Consider the following 25,185-nt stretch of genomic DNA (forward strand, 5'->3'; position numbering starts at 1 on the left):
GTCATCAAGGCAAAGGGTGGCTACTTTGAAGAATCTCAAATATAAAATATATTTTGATTTGTTTAACACTTTTTTGTTACTACATGATTCCATATGTTATTTCATAGCTTTGATGTCTTCAGTATTATTCTACAATGTAGAACACAGTAAAAATACATAAAAACCCTTGAATGAGTAAGTGTGTCAACTTTTGACTGGTACTGTAAACATGAAAGGGTATGAGGTGATGTCTCCTGCAACAACAGACAGTTATTACATGTTATTACATTGTTATTATTTTGAAATGGGTAATGGGGAAACTGGGGTATACCTAGGGGGTGTAGTTATTCTTTGTAGTTCACAAAAAAATATTACAAATTGACTTACAGAGCTGTCAAGGACTCCATTTCCATCTCTGTCATACAGTTTGAAAGCAACTGAGGGAAAAATGCGCATATAAAAATCTTGAAAAGGCACTCAAACAAATATCTATACAAATAGACTGCAACAAGAAGCTGCTACTCAGTGGAGAAAATATGATAAAGACTCACACTCCAGCTTGTCTCTGGGCTGGCCATCCTCCAACAGAGAGAAGTAACACGAAACGTCCTTCAGAAAGACCTCTTCTAAAGGAGAGGAGGAGGACAAGGAGGGGGAGGAGGATGGTGAAGTGGATACACACAGTATAGCTACATATTCAGGTTCAGTCTGTGGACTTTGATTTTAAAAAAACAACACATCGCAATAGTGAAACTGATGACTAAACTATAGACAACAAAATAAGCCAACACATGGTATTCAAGAGGTATTCTACACATGGGCAAATAAACATACTGGCGTTGTCCTTCCCGTCCAGTTCGGTTCCGCTCTGGAAGGATCGGAACAGGCGCTGGCAGAGATCCTTAGGGAAGTCCTCAACCTCCAAATAGGTCTTCAAGAAGAGACGGAAGCCTTCCTCATTGATACACTGGAACAGAAGATGGGATATCAATCAATCAGTAAATTGATGGGAGATGGATAGTTTCTAAAATAGTCATCAAAACAGTCTGATTCAGAGCAGAGTGATTTAGGTGAGAAGACTAATTCCTAGAGCAGGGATCATCAACTACATATTTCCTTAAGCGGATGGTCAGTGGGCCGGAACATAATTACAAATACAGTGCATTCGGAAAGTATTCAGACCCCTTGACTTTTTCCACATTTTGTTACGTTACAGCCTTATTCTAAAACTGATTAAAAACGTATTTTCCCTCATCAATCTACACACAATAGCCCACAATGACAAGGCAAAAACAGGTTTAGACATTTTTGCAAATGTATTACAAATAAAAAACAGAAATACCTTATTTACATAAGTATTCAGACCCTTTGCTATGAGACTTGAAATGGAGCTCAGTTGCATCATGTTTCCATTGATCTTCCTTGAGATGTTTCTACAACTTGATTGTAGTCCACCTGTGGTAAATTCAATTGATTGGACATTCATTTTAAAAGGAGGACACCTGTCTATATGAGGTCCCACAGTTGACAGCGCATGTCAGAGCAAAAACCAAGCCATGAGGTTGAAGGAATTGTACGTAGAGCTCAGCTCCGAGACAGGATTGTGTCGAGGCACAGATCTGGGGAAAAATTCTGCAGCATTGAAGGTCCCCAAGAACACAGTGGCCTCAATCATTCTTAAATGGAAGAAGTTTGGAACCACCAATACTCTTCCTAGAGCTGGCCGCCAAACTGAGCAATCGAGGGAGAAGGGCCTTGGTCAGGGTGGTGACCAAGAACCTGATGGTCACGCTTACATGGCTCCAGAGTCCCTCTTCCTCTGTGGAGATGGGAGAAGAGACCAGAAGGTTAACCATCTCTGCAGAACTCCACCAAATCAGGCCTTCATGGTAAAGTGGCCAGGCGGAAGCCATTCCTCAGTAGAAGGCACATGACAGCCCGCTTGGAGTTTGCCAAAAGGCACCTAAAGGACTCAGACCATGAGAAACAAGATTCTCTGTTCTGATTAAACCAAGATTGAACTCTTTGGACTGAATGCCAAGCGTCATGTCTGGATGAAACCTGGCACCATCGCTACGGTGAAGCATGGTGGGGGCAGCATCATGCTGTGGGGATGTTTTTCAGCAGCAGGGACTGGGAGACTGGTCAGGATTGAGGGAAAGATGAACAGAGCAAAGTACACAGAGATCCTTGATGAAAACCTGCTCCAGAGCGATCAGGACCTCAGACTGGGGCGAAGGTTCACCTTCCAACAGGACAACGACCCTAAACACACAGCCAAGACAACACAGGAGTGGCTTCAGGACAAGTTTCTGAATGTCCATGAGTGGCCCAGCCAGAGCGCGGACCAGATCGAACTGGAGAGACCTGAAAATAGCTGTGCAGCGATGCTCCCCATCCAACCTGACAGAGCTTGAGAAGACTGGGAGAAGGGTCTGAATAAGTAAGTAAAAGTGATATATATATATATATATATTTTTTATACATTTGCAAAAATGTCAACAAACCGGTTTTTGCTTTGTCATTATGGGGTATTGTGTGTAGATTAATGAGAATATATGTTTTAAAAAAAATCTATTTTAGAAAAAGGCTGTAACGTAACAAAATGTGGAAAAAGTCAAGTGGTCTGAATACTTTCCAAAAGGCACTGTAATTTGTAGACTGCTAATGCACCGCAAGATGCCCAAACAGATATAATATTTGACAAAAACAATAATTGAATTGCTTAAATTTGTACTCGATCATATATATAGAGTGTCATCAAAAAGTATTCACACCCCTGGAGTTTTTCAAAATGTTGCTGTGTTACAGACTCACTCTGTGTGCAATAATAGTGTTTAACATGATTTTTGAATTACTACCTCCTCTCTGTACCCCACACGTACAATTTTCTGTAAGGTCCCTCAGTCAAGCAGTGCATTTCAAACACAGATTCAACCACAAAGACCATAGAGAAGAAGGGCACTTATTGGTAGATGGGAAAAAATACAAATCACATCACTGAGTAGAGCCAAGCAGACACAATCCTAGAGGAAAACCTGGTTCAGTCTGCTTTCCAAAATACACTGGGAAATTCTCCTTTCAGGCAGACAATAACCTAAAAGGTCAAATATACTGTAAACTGGAGTTGCTTACCAAGACGACATTGAATGTTCCTGAGTGGCCTAGTTACAGTTTTTACTGTATGGCAGTAACATCTATGGCAAAATCTATGGCAAGACTTGAAAATGGATGTCTAGCAATGATCAACAACCAACTTAACAGAGCTTGAAGAATTTAAAAAAGAATAATGTGCAAATATTGTACAATCCAGGTGTGCAAAGCTCTTAGACTTTCCCAGAAAGACTAACAGCTGTAATCGCTGCCAAAGGTGATTTTAAAATGTATTGACTCAGGGGTGTGAATACATATGTAAATAAGATATTTCTGTATTTCATTTTCAATAAATTTGCAAAAAATATATGTTTTTACTTTTTCATTATGGGGTGTGTAGATGGGTAAGAACAAAATCAATTTAATCAATTTGAATTCAGGCCATAAAAACTAAATGTGGACTAAGTCAAGTGGTATGAATACTTTCTGAAGACACTGTATCTCTATTATATGTGGGAATACTTTGGAACAGATTTCCAAAATTAAAATCACTTGGAGTTAATTTGCTGGCGGTTTTACAGTCTTTCATATCCAACCATAAGAAATATATACAGTGCCTTCAGAAAGTATTCATACCCTTTGACTTATTCCACATTTTTGTTGTGTTACAACCTGAATTATAAATTGATTAAATGAATTGTTCCCCCTGACCCATTTACACACAATACCTCATAATAACAAAGTGAAAACATGTATTGAACATTTTTGGGAAAGTATTCACACCCCTGAGTCAATACATGTTGTTTTGGTTTTTCCATTTATGTTTTGAGGTTGGACTTTTAGCACGTATAGCATTATAGCACAAAAGACAAAGGGCGCACAGATTGGTGTCACCTTGTCAGTCGTTATGTGTTACACCTGTGCTGGTTTCCATCTCGTTAGTGGGAAGGTGTTTCACCTGTGTTGGCCCAAGTGCTATTTTAGGAGTGGCTGGCCCAGTGCTTTAGTTGAGCTTGAGAGATGTTGGGAGAGCTAAACTTTATGACAGCTGATGTGTGAGCCAAGCTTAAGTTAAGTTTGAAAGAAGCTTATTTTTGGTTTCCCCTGTTTGTTTTGCTCCATATCTTTTTACTTGCCATCCTAAGTTTTTGTGGGGTGTTCTTTGTCTTTTTGGAGGCAAACCTAGTGGGAATCCATGGTGGGTGTCTTTCAGAACCCCTTCTGAGTGGCTTTGGCAACTTTCAGTGGGCACCCATGTGTGTGTTTCAGAACCCCTTTTTGTTTGGTTGTCAGTGATTTTCTTTGTTCCCTTAGTGACATTTTGAGTTTCATGTTCCCACAAGACAGTGTTAGAATCCCCTTTGGCAGTGACTACGGCTGAGGCTTTCTGGGTAAGTTTAAGAGTTTTGCACACCTGGATTGTACAACATTTGTCAATTTTCAAAATTCTTCAAGCTCTGTCTAATTGGATGATCATAGCTTGACAATCATTTAAGTAGTGTCATAGATTTTCAAACAGATTTAAGTCAGAACTAACACTGCCACTGAGGAACATTCACTATCTTCTTCGTATGCAACTTGTGTAACTGTAGCCTTGTGTTTTAGGCTATTGTCTTGCTGAAAGGTTAATTAATCTCCCAGTGTCTGGTGGAAAGCAGACTGAACCAGGTTTTCCTCTAGGATTTTGCCTGTGTTTAGCAAAGAAATGTATCCAGGAAAAACTCCCCAGTCCTTGATTATAAACATACCCATAACATGATGCAGCCACCACTATGCTTGAAAAAAATGGAGGTACACTGTAATGTTATGTTTGAGGCAAATCAATACTTTGTATTCAGGACAGTTAATTGCTTTGCCCCTTTTTTTGCAATGTTACTATAGTGTGGTTGCAAACAGGATGCATGTTTTGGAATATTTTTTATTCTACAGCCTTGTTCTCGCTGTCAATAGTTTAGTATTGTGGAGTAACTATAATGTTGATCCATCTTCAGTTTTCTATCACAGCCATTAAACTAAAGTCCCCATTGGCCTCATGCTGAAATCCCTGAGCAGTGTCCTTTCTCTCCAGTATTGATTCAGGAAGGATGCATGTATCTTTGTAGCTACTGGGTGTATTGATGCACCATCCAAAGTATAAATGGTGTTCTATTTGTTTTTTTTACCCATCTACCAATAGGTGCCCTTTGCAAGGCATTGGAAAACCTTCCTGGTCTTGGTTGTTGAATCCGTTTGAAAGTCACTGCTCGATTGAGGGACCTTACAGATGTGAGGTGTACAGATAAGGTAGTCATTGTAAAATCATGTTGAACACTTGTTGCACACTGAGTCCAGTCTACATGTGACTTGTTAAGCTACATTTTACTCCTGAACTTCAGGTTTGCCATGAAAGGGGGTGAATAGTTATTGACTCAAGACATTTCAGATTTTCAGTTTTCACCACTTTGACATTATGGGGTATTGTGTGTAGGCCGGGGACAAAACAACTTGGATCCATTTTTAAATTAAGGCTGTAACAATGTGGAAAATTCAAGGCGTGTGAATCCTTTCTGAAGGCAGCAGGGACTGGGAGACTATTTATGTGGGGACAAATAAAATCTAGCCAAAGGCTGCCAGTTGGCAAACCCTGTTCTAGATTGTACAATAAGGGGTTTTGTGCATAACTTCAGGAAGTTGTCAGATACCCATAAAGACCCCATTTCAAAAAATTGTGCCACTTGACTTTTTTTGGGGGGGAAATATGTAGGGGGACTAATTTGCTTAAGGGCTTCAAATCAGAATTCCCTCTGGAATACTGAACCACAAACCCATTTCTGGTTGCGGTTGCTTTTCCCTGGGTGATACACTACATAACTGCCACAGTAATAAAGTATGACACCACTATTCAGCCCAACCTCAATGTTAAGGAGACTGGTGTAGATGAGAGAAGGGGATTAGATAACCACGCCAAAAATGTTGTGTCGTTTGTCAGATTTTCCACTTCCTTGATAATTACAGTACTTTGAGAGGGTGTGGCTTTGTCATTATCCTTGTTGCAAAATGTATTTTTCTGTAACCCATGGTTGCCGTTAAATTACTGCTAGTCTACCACTTTTATTCCCCTTAGACGGCAATTACCCTAATCCAACTGCCGATATCGGCAATATTGATAACTGTCCAGTTAAAATCCCCTTATGGCTTACTCTGCATGAGGCCAGCACATCACACAGACCTTACAGAATTGGCACAACTGAAAAGGTCATTTCTTTTAGTAACTTCAGCTGCTTGTATATTCATCAATCCCTGAAGCCATGTCTCTTAGAATTGATTGGCTTTATATAGAAGTCACATCTATAAACACAAATGTTTTAGTTAGTGGATTTACTATTAGGAAACCAATTTATTTGTTTGAGGTTGTATCACATGAGCACAAACTATAATATGTACCCCGAACATTTAAGAGAGACTGAAGCAGACATGAGTTGTGGTGGGGTCAGTAGCAACCTGGCCATTGTTTCCTCTCACCTCTCCATGTCTGTGCTGGGCCAGCCTGCCATCTGCATCAAATTCCCTCAGCACATCTTTAACCCTCAGACTGCAGTCTAGGAGGAGAAGAAACGCACTACAAACATCTGTCGAAGTAATGATTCTAACAGAGAATGTGTAATCACAAATTATCAAACTATAGACGGAAAACTGCATATATTCTACATAGCAACATTCATACATGGCCGGGGTACTACGGCATTAAAATTCCGTTCTTAAAATGTTCCTTAACATTGATGTTCACAAAATGTCTAAATCCAGAGATCTACCAAGAAAGATAATGTGGGCGCAATGTTTTACAGATACTTAGAAATATACAGATGACAGTGTGTGGGTGTAAATGGAAAGGGGTGCAAGGAAACTGCCAGCCTGTACTCACAGTCAATGTACTGCTGTAGCTGGATGAAGTCAACTGGGTTCAGCTCTTTCAACTCTGTGACTGTGGGGGTGGACATGCTGCCTGCGTCTGCACAAACCGCCAGAGGGCGAGAAGAGGAGGAACACAAGTCATCAGTCTTCTGTGTGAATGTGAAATGGAGGCGGCTCAGACATCAAACCAGAATTGTAAGCTGAACAGTCCTAGGTAGTAACTCGCGAGGCTTTGTTTAGAAATAATGTCACAAGACGCTTCAGATCATAACCCCATGCAAACCAGTTAGAAACGGCCTGTTTATACCCACAAGATTTACATCTGCAAATTGGCAAGAACCACAGTTCAACACCAGATCTGGCTTGCAAATACCCCTCAATGCCCTTTAGTCATCTCCAGTCATGATAAGGGTTGTGAGGAAATGTTTGTCAGAATCCCCTCTTCCCACTCCAAAATTACAACAATGAGCAAAACAATGTAGCATAACTTCTAAGCATAAACGGTTTCAAGCAACACTTCACACCTCTGATCACTGTACTTCAAAGTAAGCTCTAAATAAGCAGTATCAGGCCACAGACACACCAGAGACATTCTACGTCTCAAGAGTATGTCTCACCAAAGCTTTGTTCTTTGTGTTCTTTAAATGTCTGACCCAGTTTTCCAGATTATACAATGATTTTATTACCCATAATCTCCATTTAAAAATTGTTCCAGTCCCTAATAACACCGCAGGAATATAGGTCGACCAGTCAGTATATATCTACAGCAGTCAGAAGTCAACAGTCAGTCATGGAGTAGTACTGAAACCTAATTAAACTCCTAAACGCCCACTCCTTTACATGTGACGCGGAACCACTGTCTCTCTCTGTGCCAACAAAAGGGTCACGCTGTCCCAACTCAATTCTCCTCAAAAGGTTAGCAGCGTTGCCTAGCAATTTTGTTCAGGCAGCCAATCAGCTGAGGGAGTAGAGACTTGACAGGAAAGTGCCACTTGTTGAGCAGGTTATTGTTTTTTTTGTCATGAATCTGGGAGGCAGCTCTGCAGAGTTCACTAGCTAGCACAGCCACAAAGTCATAAAATCAGATTTTAAACCTAACCACACTGCTAACCCTAATTGTAAATTAAGACCAAAAGCATGTGTTTTCATTACATTTTTACAATTTATTTTATCTTTATTTAACTAGGCAAGTCAGTTAAGAACAAATTCTTATTTTCAATGACGGCCTGGGAACAGTGGGTTAACTGCCTGTTCAGGGGCAGAACGACAGATTTGTACCTTGTCAGCTCGGGGATTTGAACTTGCAACCTTCCGGTAACTAGTCCAACTCTCTAACCACTAGGCTACCCTGCCTAATAGACAATTTTGACTTTGCAGCTAGCCTATCTAAGGGGGAAAATCACTCAGTTCTGTCTCTAAGACAAAACTCATGACAAATGTCAACCTGCACTTGTTGATGGAAAAAGTAGAATATGGCAGGCAAGTGCCTTTAAATAAGAATCTTGATAACTACCAACTCCAATGACTAGTTTTATACTGCAACATTTTGGGATTCCTGTTAGGGCCTTAACCATACAGTTCAAATAAGTAATCAAATCAGAACTGCTCATTTCTGCTAACGTGAACATAAAAAATACATTTCTAAGAGCATAATAAAGATGTGCTTCTAAACAAGACGTAAAATCTAGTTTTACTTCTAGATGTGTACCCTTGCCTGTGGCAATATGGCAGATGGCCATTCTTCATGCCCTTCAAAGAAACACGCTGACATATGCATGTTTCCATTCCCTCATGTCGGACAGACGGTATACCATCCTTGTCTGCCATGATTTAAGACCGAGCAACCTGGGTAAAATCTGATTCGACTTCCTGATCAGATATGACATTTGCATGCAAGATTTTTACATGCAGACTGGAAATTACTACCAGACAGAACAATGTGTACTATATATAAAAAGGCACGTGAAGTCAAAAAAGGGCACCAAACTGGCCCCCCTCATATCCCCCATCCCAACCACACACACACACACACACACGTCAGGATTATGCAGATTGTGATAACCGGTGAGTAGATTGGTATAGCTGAAAGGGGGAGATCCAGGCAACCATCCATCCAGGCACATCAGAAACCTCAGCAGGTTCTTATCTGCCTGTGGAATGCCTCTGTGTTCTTAATACTCCCTTGTATACTGGGTGGCAGGTAGCCTAGCGGTTAGACCATTGGGCCAGAAACGGAAAGGAAGCTAGTTTGAATCCCAGAGCTGAGGTGGTGAAAAAAATTTGCCGATGTGCCCTTGATCAAGACACTTAACCCTAATTGCTCCAGCGTCGCCGTTGATATTGGCAGACCCTGGCCGTGACCATGGGTGACCCCACTCTGAGGGTGTCTCAGGGGGAGTTGGGATATGCAAAAAAAACATTTCCAATTCACACATGGTTATAATACACTTGTGCATGTGTTTAAATAGGACAAATATAAGCACCCAGCTAAATGACATCAGGTAGGTTAGCAGACAGAAGGAAGGACTGGTTGCTATGGAAAGTGTTTCCCTACATCAGCTATGCTCCATCAGAGCATTGCCACGAGTGACTAACGGGAGGGAGGGCAGGGGGAGCCCTCAGCCAAGCCAGCCAGCCAGCAGCTATGAGTGTTCCCCGGCGCTACCACCATTCTCCTCCCACGCCACTGTGACTCATCCTGTGAATGGGGGAATACTCCCTCTCTCTAAATCAGGGGTGTTAAACATACGGGGTCTAATCCGACCCACAGGTGGTTTGAGAAAGAAAAAAAATGACTAAAAAGGGACAAAATGACTAAAACCAAATAAACTGTAGAAATGATAATGGACCTACAAACATAGTGTCCAGCTGGGTAATAATCACTAAAATGAAAGCTAGACAGGGAGCATTGAACATTCCAAAATCTATGGTTAGAGGATTATTTTTTGCACAGGAAATATAACCAATTTTCAGTGCGGCCCTCCAGACCTCATTGAAGACTGAATGCGCCCCCTGGGGTTAAATGAGTTTGATATCCTTGCTCTAAAATGGACCCTTTGCTCAGAACGTCACTTCTCAAGGTTCATCCAAAATAAAACAAAGCCTATGACATGAGTTTTGCTACATCTTTTTTAAAACTTTTTTTTATTGAGTGTTGACCTCTGGAGCTGGAGTGCAACTCCTTGATAACACAGTTTGGATCACTGGAAGTTCACCCATTACTTGGTTAATGACATTTGAGACATAAACAACAAATGGCAGATGTTAGGCAGAGTTTGTCTGAGTGGAAAGACTTTGGCTCCTATGCATGAATCATACATTTCTGGCAAATGTGGGCGAGGCACAGCTTGTTGCCTTTTTTATTAACCAAACAATGTCTATGACGTTAAAAAAAAATACTATTCAGCAGGCTGTGTTGAGTTAGTCCCGTGGAACACTGTGGTGCGTACAATACAGAAAAAAACACAAACCCGCCTGGACTTGTGAGGGTGCACCCTTCCCTCCAGTAACCACGCCACTTTCACGCTGAGCGTTAGCACATGTTTGGAGGATCTGTTTACTCTTACTGTACTGCCATTGTAAAACCATTGAAATGTACAATCTGTGTATAGGGCAAAGGGAGTAAATTATCAAATGTTTAGATTGTGTGATTGCATGATCGTAAACACACACACACAATCCCTCTAGAAGCTCTATAGATCCCTATTAGATTAATTTAATGAATTACATTTAATTTCTCTGCAGCAATAGTGTGACCCGCTTCCTGATCCGTCTGTAGAGATAGTCTGTTTCCTTACCGACAGGTTGACCTGACCAGGAATGCCTCTCTCGGTGTTTCCCTATGATTACTTAGCTGTGCAGGTTAAGTATGACTTTTTCATTAAGAGACAGTCTTTCCCTGAACAAGGATAACATTTCTGTTTTTTGGCAACCAATTTTCCAGTGGGGAGGGAAACCAGGAAATGGTATAGATTTAAAAAGGTATAGATTTAAAAAGGAACTGATGACCTCACTTGACTTGAATGGAAATGCAAAAACTACACCAGCAATGAAAAATGACCATGTCGTTTCAAATCCCTAAAATGTTCTGGGTAATCTGTTGTTCAAATAATGGAATAGTTATTTGCAGGGTTATCAAGGCACCCTTTAGGCCACATCATGCTGGCAATATGTCCAGCCAGAAATTCACTCAAAAGACAAAATTTAAAGTTTCAGAACCATCCCTGTGACTGTTTGTGGTTGCATGACCCAGAAAAATGTAAAATGTTAAAGGAAACCTGATGAAAGCCCAAAATGTAGTTCAACTCTGATTGCTACTTGCCAACATGTTCTAAATGCATGGCCAGAAGACCTAGTTTACCCATAGGTAACTTGATTAAGGAGACACATACCAAGCGAAATAAGCACACAGTGAAGTAAATATATCAGAAGGGACAAACATCATGTCTTAAATGGTGCAACTATGTGTTGAGCAGTGTGTTGCTTTGTCAGTTGTTTTAATCATTTAGATGGCAAGTAACTGTATTATTCAAAGTCAAAAGTTATTTGCAAGGATGTCACATTGCTAATGAAAATCATATAAACCAAAATTGCATTTTCCATCCAGACATAGCTCCTTGCATCAAGGACCATAGGTCCAACATTGTCTACAGGCAGTTGTAAAACTTGTCTCCAACCTGTCTGGTCTACAATATTGAGCCATAAGGGTGACAGTTTAACACTATGTAAAACCTTAAACAGTATATATTAGACGTATATGCTTAGTAGCTTATCTCTCCTACTAGTCTATAAAACATGCCCTATGTTAACTATAGTCTAAAGAGGAGCATGTCTAAAGGTTAGGCTATAGGTTTCAAAGGGGAGAAACATGGGAACAGAAGCTGCAGATATAGCCAATGTATATAGAAACCCATCATTGGATGTATCAGTAGGATCCCACTCAAAAGTAGCCTGTTTTGCCCAACCAGAGAACCAACAGATCAGTTGGGCGAGGCGAGGGATCCCGTCTCTCCCATGAAATATGTATCTTACCCAAACTTGGCAGCGGCGCAACGAAATTCACAGGCAATATCTGTATGCAAAGTTGTGAACAGGCATACACGATTCGTAGAACTTCAGCCAGTAGTTCTAAATGAGGCTGTTTTGAGCATCAATTAGCTTACCTATATTTCGCGATGATGAGCGTTGTCTGTCTGTCGTCCTTAAACGGAGTGTCGTGCCGTTCGTCCGGTAAGATATTTCCTCAGCGAGGATCGAGGCACAATTCAACGTTTTTACACCCAGCAAATCGACGGAAATTGTCTGTGGACGCTGCAAGAAAGATAGTCTAGCTGTCAGCTTTCATTTACCCAGAGATAACAAGAAAGATTGGCTGACTGCCACGCCCGACTCAGCGATTTACCCCTCCCTAGCTATTAAAAAAAGCAAAGCACCGCCTCGAACTGTCATCTGCGGGCACTTTGACTAACGCGGGGATGTAGTCTACATTGGGCTTGCCCCATTTACCCCAGTCTACTCTAGTATATGGATGTGCGTTCTTCTCTTATCATTTATGTGCCCTAGGCTATATAATAGAGCAGCGATGGACAAATTCAGTTGCAATCGATAGGAATTTTTTCCTACATTTGATTTTCAAATGGCGAACTACAGTACATCTTCCGCCAAGAAGTCTGGACCAGTTTCGCCTCGTTCACACGGATAGGGTTATTGATTTTTGGTACACCAGAGGTACATTCATTTTCAATGGAACGCTGGCGTTTGCCTTGCAGCATTGCGTTGCAGTTGCAGTGCGCTCTATGTAGTGCATACGTTGGATTTATCTCACTGTATGTGCAGACGGCTTGACAGAACTGGTAGCAGAAGGTGACGAACTTTTGTTATACACATATCTAGATGATGCTGCGTGCCATTTTGCGCAAAAACACTGTCGGTGTGATCAACGCGTTTGGCACAGGTGGGTGTGCTATGTAAAATAAATAGCAAGCCTCGATCACACCTACAGTGTCATGCGCAAAATGGTACGCAGCATCATCTGGATAGTGTGCAACAAAAGTTCAACATTCACCTTCTGCTACCATTTCTGTCAAGCCATCTACACATACAGTGTAACGAATAACGCCTCGATCACAGACAGCTCTTTGCATTTTGGTGCACCAAAAGAACATTCATTTCTAATTTCCTTGCAACATTGCTTGCAGAGGCAGTTGCAGTGCGTTCTCTGTGGTGCTTACATTGGATTTATCGAAAGTATGCTTCAAACTGTAGACCGCTTGACAGAATTGGTAGTAGAAGGGGAATGTTGAACTTTTATTGCACACTTATCCAGGTGCTGCTGCTCACCATTTTGCGCAATAACACCGTCGGTGTGATCAAGGCGTAAGTTCGAGAAATCCAATGTATGGACCACACAGAACGCTCTATAAAAGCCGCTGCAGTCAAACGTAGCTGGTTTAACAAAATGCAATGACACTGTCAGTGTGCTCGAGACATTAGGCCTATGAGCTCCCAACTGCTTTGTTACATTAGTAGCCTATATTATGGAACATCTATAGATAATCGAATGTGACAGCAGTCCCATAAGTGTGTTGAGGCAATGATGGACTGACAGTAGCCTAATTATTGATTCTGACCCTTTGATGGTGTGAATTTGAGGTTGAATCACTGAACAAACAGTTGTGCATTGTAAAATCCAGTCCAACAGTACAATTATTGGCATACAAGTAAAAAGGTGTCTCAATCCATTAGATCATTTAATACCAGATGATGAACCAGAGGATTTTCAGGCACAATAACAAAAGCATGCCCTTTGGCAAATCGCATGATATTCCAACCATTCACAACAAAGGGAAAGATTTAAAAGGAAAGGCCTCAATAGAGTATGGGCTGCTGGCAAGAGCTCACTAGACACTGCTGCTGTAGACATGCACAATGTCTGACCATGTGGGTGTTTGTGTGGGTGGACAGAGAGAGCATTGCCAGATAGGCTGCTGCTTAGAGTGCTAATCATCAGAAATCATGATGTATAGAGGCCCTGCATGTAGGAATGACTCAATGGCATGAGAAAAAAGCCATGCAGTACTGTACCATGATGACAATCAAGATCACAATTTTATTTTTTCCTTCATCTTTACCCCACAGCACAAAAGATAAAAGGACACAAAATGACAACTCAATCCAAATGTATCTCATTATGGTGACACTAACGAAGTAGCATTGAAGTTAGATTTCCACATGGTTGTTTTCGACTGCATGTCTTTAGATCAAGTCCCTTGTCACTCTATCATTCAATAATTCAAAGCTTTTAGATAAAATAGTTTGGTAAAAATAAGAAATTGTCAATTAATATCAACACAAACAAGCATCAACCATTTATAAAATAAAACAGGTAAAACTACACTGTTACATTCCAATGGTTTAACGTCAATTGGACCCAACTTCATGTTCACTAAGTACAACGGAAGCAATGAACTTCAATTTTCTAAAATGACAAATGTATTTACATAACACAAAAAAACATCTTCAAGCATACTGCTTCTGGTGTGGAGATCCCGCCCCAGCAGGTCTTCAAAATCTATAAATAAAATGCATGGCACAACAAAAATGTAATAAACGAGAAGCAAAACATCATGGCGTACAACTGTCATGACATGATTAGCAAAAAACAACGCTGAAGTGAGCAAAATGTCCAGAGCAGCATCCTTAAACACATGGATGCCAACTGACAAAATCCACAGTCTAATTACTGTATAACAAGAATAGCTTGAGAATGTGTATTTTTTTTCAATATAATATTTGTATTTACATGATTTTTTTTATATGAATTAATTTACATAGTACAAGGTGTAGGATGGGGGGAACCCGAGAAGCCTAGGAGATCAGGTATAGCTTTTTATTATGCGACTCTCAAACATTCCATCTTAGAATATCCTGGGTATTATCAGTTAGGTTCTCTTTCCAGGTGTATTTGAAATGTCCTTTTAAGGCAAAGATATTAAATAAGCTCATATGTAAGTAATACTCTTCTGTTCATTTTAGGAGCCATTGAGATATTTTCATTTCCCCTACAACCACTTATCTTTAGAGACAAACTGACATATCAACTGTCATTAAGAAATAGACCCATTATTACCATTAAATTGAGAAGGAGTATTTTTTTATGATATTTTTTAGAGATGAGTAATAACTCAAGAATCAAAATGTCCGGTTTGCACTCCTCTCTGCCATGCTAGACCCCCTGCTCCTAGTGTTGGGTTATTATAAGATCTACTTATAAGATCTCCTCCACTCCATGGGCAAAGATCATGACCAGGCCAGGCTCTAGGATCATGTCCTCTCCCATGTGTTGGTTCTCACAGGCCATCACCACCACCGCCTGTTTCCCAGGGATCCGCTTGGCCACGTAGTTTTCATAGTAGCGCCGGTTCATCTGCCGCGTCTCCAGCGTGGCCAGGCCCTGCGGCCAATTCCTTTCGTGGGCGTTCTCAATCAGCTCGTTAATGATGGACAGAGGACAGCCGCTGTCGATGAGCGAACGCTTGATGACCGCCTGGAGAACTGCATCTGGCGTGGAGATCATCCCGCCCCAGCGCGTCACCCGCACAGGTTGGAGGGAGTTGACCCATCTGTTGGGCAGGTCAGGAACAGGTGAGATGTGGAATAGGATCTTTAGCTCTAAAGCACTGTGACAACACGCTAATGTAAAAAGGGCTTAATAAATGTGATTTTTAAAGTGAGTTTGAATGATTGTAGCAGTCAAACAATATCCAACATAATAGACTTGAGGCTGAAATCAAGTGCTAAAACTCCTGAAAATATTCTAGAGGAGAGGGCCAAAGGGACAGGAGAGTAAACTCACTCCAGGATCTCGTTGTACTCAATGCTCTCCTCCAGGTTCTGCATGTTGGGGTTTGCACTGCGTATTGCTCTCATGTTTGCTTTTAGCAGCTGGATGTCCCGTTTCTGACAATGGAAGAAACACACACACACCAGATCCCTGAACATTGAGGAACAGAGCACTAATGGATTTGCATACAGGTATATCACAGGAGGTTGGTGGAGCCTTAATTGGGGAGGACGGGCTCGTGATAATGGTTGGAGCAGAATGGTATCAAATACACTGCTCAAAAAAATAAAGGGAACACTAAAATAACACATCCTAGATCTGAATGAATGAAATATTCTTATTAAATACTTTTTTCTTAACATAGTTGAATGTGCTGACAACAACACAAATGATCAATGGAAATCAAATTTATCAACCCATGGAGGTCTGGATTTGGAGTCACACAAAATTAAAGTGGAAAACCACACTACAGGCTGATCCAACTTTGATGTAATGTCCTTAAAACAAGTCAAAATGAGGCTCAGTAGTGTGTGTGGCCTCCACGTGCCTGTATGACCTACCTACAACGCCTGGGCATGCTCCTGATGAGGTGGCGGATGGTCTCCTGAGGGATCTCCTCCCAGACCTGGACTAAAGCATCCGCCAACTCCTGAACAGTCTGTGGTGCAACGTGGCATTGGTGGATGGAGCGAGACATGATGTCACAGATGTGCTCAATTGGATTCAGGTCTGGGGAACGGGCGGGCCAGTCCATAGCATCAATGCCTTCCTCTTGCAGGAACTGCTGACACACTCCAGCCACATGAGGTCTAGCATTGTCTTGCATTAGGAGGAACCTAGGGCCAACCGCACCAGCATATGGTCTCACAAGGGGTCTGAGGATCTCATCTCGGTACCTAATGGCAGTCAGGCTTCCTCTGGCGAGCACATGGAGGGCTGTGCGGCCCCCCAAAGAAATGCCACCCCACACCATGACTGACCCACCGCCAAACCGGTCATGCTGGAGGATGTTGCAGGCAGCAGAACGTTCTCCAAGGCGTCTCCAGACTCTGTCACATGTGCTCAGTGTGAACCTGCTTTCATCTGTGAAGAGCACAGGGCGCCAGTGGCGAATTTGCCAATCTTGGTGTTCTCTGGCAAATGCCAAACGTCCTGCACGCTGTTGGGCTGTAAGCGGTCCTGCTGCTGGGTTGTTGCCCTCCTACGGCCTTCTCCACGTCTCCTGATGTACTGGCCCGTCTCCTGGTAGCGCCTCTATGCTCTGGACACTACACTGACAGACACAGCAAACCTTCTTGCATTGATGTGCCATCCTGGATGAGCTGCACTACCTGAGCCACTTGTGTGGGTTGTAGACTCCGTCTCATGCTACCACTAGAGTGAAAGCACCGCCAGCATTCAAAAGTGACCAAAACATCAGCCAGGAAGCATAGGAACTGAGAAGTGGTCTGTGGTCACCACCTGCAGAACCACTCCTTTATTGGGGGTGTCTTGCTAATTGCCTATAATTTCCACCTGTTGTCTATTCCATTTGCACAACAGCATGTGAAATGTATTGTCAATCAGTGTTGCTTCCTAAGTGGACAGTTTGATTTCACAGAAGTGTGATTGACTTGGAGTTACATTGTTGTTTAAGTGTTCCCTTTATTTTTTTGAGCAGTGTACATCAAACACATGGTTTCCATGTGTTTGATGCCATTCCATTCATGCTGTTCCAGCCATTTATGAGCCGTTCTCCCCTCAGCAGCCTCTACTGGGGTATATGTATGCAACATGAGAGTGTGTGTGTGCTTACTTGTTCCCCCAGCTGGTGTTTGTGCTCTGCAGCATTTTTCTCTAGTTCAGAGATCTTGGTCTGCTGCTGCTGTACCACGCCACGTAAGTGCTTGATGCAGTTGTGGTTGCACATCTCATCTTTCGGCATCTCCAGCCTGCGGCGAGATTGTGACATTATGAAATTAAAGCCACTACGTCACTCTAGAGACCACTACAATACTAAATAATAAATACAAGACTAGGTAATGTCACATTCTGCAATGGTGGTACGGCATGCCCAGCAACTCAAAAGTCACAGCCATGTTTTCCCATTCTGTCTGGTCTACCTTGCTGTGTAATGTGCTCTAATTTCACCTACCCACAGCCCTCCTCACAGTTGACAGGTCTTTTGGGGTTGTGCTCGCAGTCCTTCAGGTGAGACTGCAGTTGATCTAGCCGCAGTGTGGCTGGGCAGCCGAAGCCAGCGTTGTCACAAGCGATTTGGAGTTTGGAGAGCATGTTGCGCATGATGCGGGGCACAGGCCGGAGGTGAGCCAGTGTCACCACGCTGCGGTCCACAGGACAGATCTGCTGCTGGTTGAACCACTGGGTGATGCAGGCGTTGCAGAAGGCATGCTCACAGTGTGGGGCCTAGACATAGGAGAAAAAGGAGCGGAGATGGGAAAAGGGAAGATGGGAAAATAAGTATATTGTTTGAAATCAGTGAAAGGTCTATATTAAGAACTGTGACAACCTGTCTAAATAAAGGATAAACAAAATAAGTCATTGTAATAGATCTGGTCCAGCGGTATAGGACGTATAGTAGGCCATTAACCTGCACTGGCTCCTCCAGTACCATGCTGCAGATGGGACAAAGCAGGTCTTCATCCACCTCCCCTTGGAACCTGGTGACGTCGTACCCCATGGCACATCACTGATACACACCAATTTCTGCAGAATACAAGGCATAGGTGAGTCAATGCCGGGAGAAAATCCATCTCACCAATGCAAACCTGTCCAGGAGTGTTTATGGGATATCTGCAGAAGAAATGCAGCAAAATGAACATACCCACTTTATCCTGTGCAATTAACATAACTTCAAGGTCAAGCCTTGTTACCATATTAAACAACTTCAGCTATATCATCATACTAAACCATTTGGAGTGGCTCAAGCCAGTAGCTTGAGAGAATTAGTGAGTGAACAAAAGAAAAGCAGTAGTGGTACCTCACTCACAAATGGTCCTCATTTCTCCTATTCAGCAGGACTGTTAAAGGTCACATGGAGTGGTTTGGATGGCACACTGTATGGAGAGACAGACTCAATCAGACACATAGCTAAGTCTAACTGGGAAGCACATTTGCAGGCATTTAATACATTTACTGGACCTTACTTACTGACTTTATTGTCCCCATGGGGCAATTTTGTTGCAGTGTCATGTACACGTTTAAAGTGGTGTTTAAACACAAAAAAAATTGGCAATACAACTTTCATAAGTTACATACCAATAAAACATTTTTTTTGTAATAATTTAAAAAAGACTAGCCTGCGGGCCTTACTGAGTCGATAGGTACATTATCCCGAGCTATTTAGAAGGGATATCACACCTGGCACAAATTATTGTCTAGTTCTGTTTTTCCTGCTGAGGGGTGCCCTATACCTGCGCCCAGAGGGGAGTAGTTCAAAGTCTTGGTACAGGGGGTGGCTTGGGTCTTAAGACAATTACACAGTAATTAGGCCTACACAATATCCTTGGGATTAATCACGACATGCATCTTCATCTTTGCAACAAAGCCTCCTTCACTCACGCCACCAAACTTACCCTAGTAAAACTGACTATCCTACCGATCCTAGACGATGTCCTTTACAAAATAGCTTCCAATACTCTACTCAGCAAACTGGATGCAGTCTAACAGTGCCATCCGTTTTGTTACCAAAGCCCCTTATACCACCCACCACTGCGAACTGTATGCTCTTGTCGGCTGGCCCTCGCTACATATTCGTCGCCAGACCCACTTGCTCCAGGTCATCTAGAAGTCTATGCTAGGTAAAGCTCCACCTTATCTCAGCTCACTGGTCATGATAACAACACCCACCCGTAGCATGTGCTCCAGCAGGTACAGTGGGGCAAAAAAAGTATTTAGTCAGCCACTAATTGTGCAAGTTCTCCCACTTAAAAAGATGAGGCCTGTAATTTATCATCGGTACACTTCAACTATGACAGACAAAATGAGAAAAAAAACATTGTAGGATTTTTAATTAATTAGCTAATTATGGTGGAAAATAAGTATTTGGTCAATAACAAAAGTTTGTCAATACTTTGTTATATACCCTTTGTTGGCAATGACAGAGGTCAAACGTTTTCTGTAAGTCTTCACAAGGTTTTCACACACTGTTGCTGGTATTTTGGCCCATTCCTCCATGCAGATCTCCTCTAGAGCAGTGATGTTTTGGGGCTGTTGCTGGGCAACAGACTTTCAACTCCCTCCAAAGATTTTCTATGGGGTTGAGATCTGGAGACTGGCTAGGCCTCTCCGGGACCTTGAAATGCTTCTTACGAAGCCACTCCTTCGTTGCCCGGGCGGTGTGTTTGGGATCATTGTCATGCTGAAAGACCCAGCCACGTTTAATCTTCAATGCCCTTGCTGATGGTAGGCTTTGTTACTTTGGTCCCAGCTCCTTGCAGGTCATTCACTAGGTCCCCCCCGTGTGGTTCTGGGATTTTTGCTCATCGTTCTTGTGATCATTTTGACCCCACGGGGTGAGATCTTGCGTGGAGCCCCAGATCGAGGGAGATTATCAGTGGTCTTGTATGTCTTCCATTTCCTAATAATTTCTCCCACAGTTGATTTCTTCAAACCAAGCTGCTTACCTATTGCAGATTCAGTCTTCCCAGCCTGGTGCAGGTCTACAATTGTTTCTGGTGTCCTTTGACAGCTCTTTGGTCTTGGCCATAGTGGAGTTTGAAGTGTGACTGTGAGGTTGTGGACAAGTGTATTTTATACTGATAACAAGTTCAAACAGGTGCCATTAATACAGGTAACAAGTGGAGGACAGAGGAGCCTCTTAAAGAAGAAGTTACAGGTCTGTGAGAGCCAGAAATCTTGCTTGTTTGTAGGTGACCAAATAGTTATTTTCCACCATAATTTGCAAATAAATTCATTAATAACCTACAATGTGATTTTCTGGATTTTTTTCTCATTTTGCCTGTCATATTTGAAGTGTACCTATGATGAAAATTACAGGCCTCATCTTTTTAAGTGGGAGAACTTGCACAATTGGTGGCTGACTAAATACTTTTTTGCCCCACTGTATATCTCACTGGTCATCCCCAAAGCCAACACCTCCTTTGACTGCCTTTCCTTCCAGTTCTCTGCTGCCAGTGACTGGAACAAATTGCAAAAATCGCTGAAGCTGGAGACTTATATTTCCCTCACTAACTTTAAACCTCAGCTATCTGAGCAGCTAACCGATCGCTGCAGCTGTACATAGTCCATCTGTAAATAGCCCACCCAATCTACCTACCTCATCCCCATATTGTTTTTATTTACTTTTCTGCTCTTTTGCACACCAGTATCTCTACTTGCACATCATCGTCTGCTCATTTATCACTCCAGTGTTAATCTGCAAATTGTAATTATTTTGGTACTATGGCCTATTTATTGCCTACCTCACGCCATTTGCACACACTGCATATAGACTTTCTTTTTTTCTATTGTGTTATTGACTGTACGCTTGTTTATTGCATGTGTAACTCTGTTGTTTGTGTCGCACTGCTTTGCTTTATCTTGGCCAGGTCGCAGTTGTAAATGAGAACTTGTTCAACTAGCTTACCTGGTTAAATAAAAGGTACAATTAAATAATTATTATGCTTCTCAGCCCAGGCACAGTGCAGGTACACACATCTGTAATATTGTCACCTGAAGTGCATGACAATGAAATCAATGATTGGTAGATCAGCTGTAAAATAAGTGGGGCACTGCGATAACATCTAGCTAGTATCTAAATATATGGTCTTTCTGGCACACTGAAGATGATGAAACAGGGCATCAGCGTAGTTCGATCTGACTATGGTTTATCTTCTCAAGTGGTGGTTGAGAGTTGAAAGTATGTGGACACCCCTTCAAATTACTGGATTTGGCTATTTTGGAGCGGCAGGGTAGCCTAGTGGTTAGAGCTTTGGACCGAAAGGTTGCAAGTTCAAATCCCCGAGCTGACAAGGTACAAATCTGTCGTTCTGCCCCTGAACAGGCAGTTAACCCACTGTTCCTAGGCCGTCATTGAAAATAAGAATTTGTTCTTAACTGACTTGTCTAGTTAAATAAAGGTAAAATACATTTTAAAAAATTAGCCACACCTGTTGCTGACAGGTGTATAAAATCGAGCACACAGCAATGCAATCTCAATAGACAAACATTGGCAGTAGAATGGCATTACTGAAGAGCTCAGTGACTTTCAACGTGGCACCGTTATAGGATGCCACCTTTCCAACAAGTCAGTTGGTCAAATTTCTGCCCTGTTAGAGCTGCCCCAGTCAACTGTAAGTGCTGTTATTGTGAAGTGGAAACGTCTAGGAGCAACAACGGCTCAGCCGTGAAGTGGTAGGCCACACAAGCTCACAGAACGGGACAGAGTGCTGAAGTGCGTAAAAATAGTCTGTCCTCAGTTGCAACACTCATTACTGAGTTCCAAACTGCCTCTGGAAGTAACATCAGCACAAGAACTATTCGTCGGGAGCTTCATGAAATGGGTTTCTATGGCCAAACAGAAGCCACAAGCCTAAGATCACCATACCAAGCATCGCAATGCCAAGCATCAGCTGGAGTGGTGTGAAGCTCACCGCCAATGGATTTTGGAGCAGTGGAAACCTGTTCTCTGGAGTGATGAATCATGCTTCACCATCTGGTAGTCTGACAGACAAATCTGGGTTTGGCAGATGCATAGTGCCAAATGCATAGTGCCAACTGTAAAGTTCTGTGGATGAGGAATAATGGTCTGGGGCTGTTTTATGGTTTGGGCTAGGCCCCTTAGTTCCAGTGAGGGGAAATCTTAACGCTACTGCGTTATTTTCAGTAATGTTATGTACAATGACATCCTAGACAATTCTTTGCTTCAAACTTTGTGGCAACAGTTTAGGGAAGGCCCTTTCCTGTTTCAGCATGACAATGCCCCCATGCACAAAGCGAGGTCCATACAGAAATGGTTTGTCGAGATCTGTGTGGAAGAACTTGACTGGCCTGGACAGAGCCCCGACCTTAACCCCAATGAACACTTTTGTGATTAATTGGTACGCCGACTGCGAGCCAGGCCTAATAGCCCAACCTCACTAATGCTCTTGTGGCTGAATGGAAGCAAGTCCCCACAGCAATGTTCTAACATCTAGTTGACATCTTTCCCAGAAGAGTGGAGGCTGACCAACTCTATATTAATGACCATGATTTTGGAATGAGATGTTCAACGAACAGGTGTTCACATACTTTTGGTAATGTAGTGTAGCTACTATAGATGATAGACTGTAGTTTAAATCCAATTAGGCTGTTCATTAGGCTATTGTGTTTTCCTAGATACAGGTGAAGACTGATCAAGGCATGTGGGGAAAGCTAGAACGACAGAATTATAATATTAAACTGAAAAACGATTTCCTAATGGTAGATTAAAATGACAATATTTCTCTAATTGAGAATCTGTTTTACACCCTTGCTGTCTAATCTTTATGCCAACTGTGTAGCCTCCCATTATATGAGTGGAAGCTCGTGTTGTTCAAGCTGACCAGTGACCTATTTTCAGTAACGTTATGGCAGGGGGGTGGGTTTGAGGAGTGGTTAAATAAGAGATCCTTTTCGCATATCTAGCTATCTGATATTACAGGGCATTTTACAGACTGTGATAGCCAGCTCAATCTAGCTAGCTAATGTTAGTTGGTTAGCAATCTAACGTTAGCCACTACTAGATATACGAATGCACTGTAGCTTAAATATATTTTTGTTTTACTAGCTAGCTGCTAGTTAGTTAGCAAGTTGCCACCAAGGAGTCAACATTCGTTTTTTTGTTTAGAAAATAGCTAACGTTAAACCCAACTAGCTAGTTAATGCTGGCTACCTAGCTAGCACTGCAGCTGACTAGCTAACATTAGCTAGCCAACTGTTGTTGACTTGCTAGCTATATCAGACTGTAACCATTTAAAAAAATATATATAATAATCTGTGATCGGAATGAAAACTTACGTGTTTGAGGCACAAGCAAAATTGCTGCGACAATTTCAGACCTCTCTGCTAACTAGGTATAGTAGCTGGTTTAGCAAGCAAGCCACTCCTACATCTCCTCGCGGTGCTATGCAACCAGAGCTTGGGGTGTCCGAAATTATTGAAATAAAATTATATTAAAACATTTAGGATAAAAATATTTTCTTTCGTTTTTCTGTTGACATAATTGGGAGGGGGGGGAATCACAAAATCTTCTTTGTAATTCAGCTTTGGATACGGGCTCTCAAGTTTGGGGCCATTCGGGGGGGGCTCCATTTTCCTGTGCAAGTGGCAGACTCCTAGAGTCCTCTGGGAGATTACACACAGGGGGACCACTCACTTTTCAGGGTGTCACTGCCTCTTGTGGGGTCAAGACAACCATCATATTTTGGCTCCCAAAGGCCATCGATGAACCAGCCAGGAGAGGGTGTCTTCTTCTCGAATGAGGTTTAAAGTAGGTTGGCATCCAATAAATGCTGCATTACCGCCACCTACTAGACTGGAGTAAAACTCAATTATACTTTGCTTGAAAAAAATTACGAATAAAAAAAATACCCTACCATCGAAAAGAAATACACGTTAAAAAAAATGTATGCCATACTCCACTATTTAAATCGATTTATTCCTACTTCAGCCCAACAACCTGAAAGGATGGGACACCACCACTTAACACACCCTGTAACTCTTCTGACATCAAATCTCGCACACCCCAATACCTCTCTGCAGCTGCCACCAAAACCTCTATTTTCTGCGACTTACGTTCCATCCCTGCAGTACAGTTGATAACCATTGCTATAAATGCCAAAAATCCAATCTTACTGAAACATATATTACTTGTTTTATCCCTCTGTACTGGTTCATATACTACTCACACCACTCCTCTCAGGATCCACCCCCCTTGACCCATCTTCCTCTACTTTCTTCACTGCCTCAGCATGTGACAACTTCTACTCTAACCCTGGAAACATCAACCTACCTCTCTCGCACAGGACATTTTTGATCCCCAGCCCCATGGGCACCCATGGGCACTACAATTAACACATACCACTAATTTCCCCAATGCTACACATTCCTTTGTCCTTCTGCACACTTCTCACACCTAGGAACGTCCCTTCTACAGACTGCCGCCACATGCCCATAAGCTTGACACCTGTAACAACGTAATGTATTCGGCACAAAAAAATCACTTTGTCGGGCAAAGACTCAACATCAAAATGCAAAAGAACAGACAATGACTGTTCTGTTTCACCAGTCACGCCACCCTGTCTGCGTCACATCAAATGACGAGCATCACAAACACAGAGAATCTTCCCCTTCACTTGGTCAGCTTTCAGTTGGTACCTCTCTCTCTCTTAGACCTGCCTCTTTTCCTTCCTTCCATTCCT

At 42.2% G+C, this 25,185-nt stretch overlaps 2 protein-coding genes across 9 annotated transcripts in view; both read right to left on the reverse strand.

Annotated features, from left to right (window-relative positions):
• The window catches only part of LOC110532550 (diacylglycerol kinase beta), a 47,813-nt gene extending 35,285 nt beyond the window's left edge, over positions 1 to 12,528 (reverse strand). For 2 of the 5 annotated variants that reach the window (XM_021616538.3, XM_090185017.1), the window contains exons 1-6: positions 12,126 to 12,528; positions 6,974 to 7,060; positions 6,574 to 6,650; positions 814 to 946; positions 531 to 605; positions 367 to 416 (exon numbers count right to left, since the gene is read on the reverse strand). In XM_021616538.3, the coding sequence (XP_021472213.3) occupies positions 367 to 416; positions 531 to 605; positions 814 to 946; positions 6,574 to 6,650; positions 6,974 to 7,049 (411 nt within the window). In that variant the 5' untranslated portion in view covers positions 7,050 to 7,060; positions 12,126 to 12,528. The remainder of the gene's footprint in view (positions 1 to 366; positions 417 to 530; positions 606 to 813; positions 947 to 6,573; positions 6,651 to 6,973; positions 7,061 to 12,125) is intronic. The other 3 variants (XM_090185014.1, XM_090185016.1, XM_090185015.1) reach the window with 3 other exon arrangements.
• A 1,523-nt stretch (positions 12,529 to 14,051) lies between these two features.
• LOC110532551 (E3 ubiquitin-protein ligase NRDP1) lies at positions 14,052 to 24,299 on the reverse strand. Of its 4 annotated transcripts, none has more exons than XM_036988557.2 (7): positions 24,141 to 24,299; positions 18,795 to 18,861; positions 18,396 to 18,511; positions 17,940 to 18,211; positions 17,601 to 17,736; positions 15,818 to 15,921; positions 14,052 to 15,584 (listed from the first exon to the last, which is right to left on the reverse strand). In XM_036988557.2, exons 3-7 carry the CDS (start codon positions 18,483 to 18,485, stop codon positions 15,230 to 15,232), a joined length of 957 nt encoding a protein of 318 aa, XP_036844452.1. In that variant the 5' UTR covers positions 18,486 to 18,511; positions 18,795 to 18,861; positions 24,141 to 24,299; the 3' UTR covers positions 14,052 to 15,229. The 4 variants fall into 4 exon arrangements, with proteins under 4 accessions (XP_036844452.1, XP_036844448.1, XP_036844447.1 ...); XM_036988553.2 differs by having other exon boundaries at positions 18,786 to 18,861; XM_036988552.2 differs by having other exon boundaries at positions 18,786 to 18,861; positions 23,783 to 24,244.
• Between the last annotated feature and the right edge of the window lie 886 nt (positions 24,300 to 25,185).

Source organism: Oncorhynchus mykiss, chromosome 9, assembly GCF_057628025.1.
Source record: "Oncorhynchus mykiss isolate SJ-2025 chromosome 9, ASM5762802v1, whole genome shotgun sequence".
NCBI classification, from domain to species: Eukaryota; Metazoa; Chordata; class Actinopteri; order Salmoniformes; family Salmonidae; genus Oncorhynchus; species Oncorhynchus mykiss.

Excerpts from the sequence above, each read along its gene's own strand:
- LOC110532551 (XM_036988557.2), bottom strand. The coding sequence starts at position 18,485 with ATGGGGTACGACGTCACCAGGTTCCAAGGGGAGGTGGATGAAGACCTG. Across the intron at positions 18,212-18,395 it reads TACTGGAGGAGCCAGTGCAG|GCCCCACACTGTGAGCATGC; the intron begins GTTAATGGCCTA and ends TCCTATGTCTAG. Across the intron at positions 17,737-17,939 it reads AACTGTGAGGAGGGCTGTGG|GCTGGAGATGCCGAAAGATG; the intron begins GTAGGTGAAATT and ends ATCTCGCCGCAG.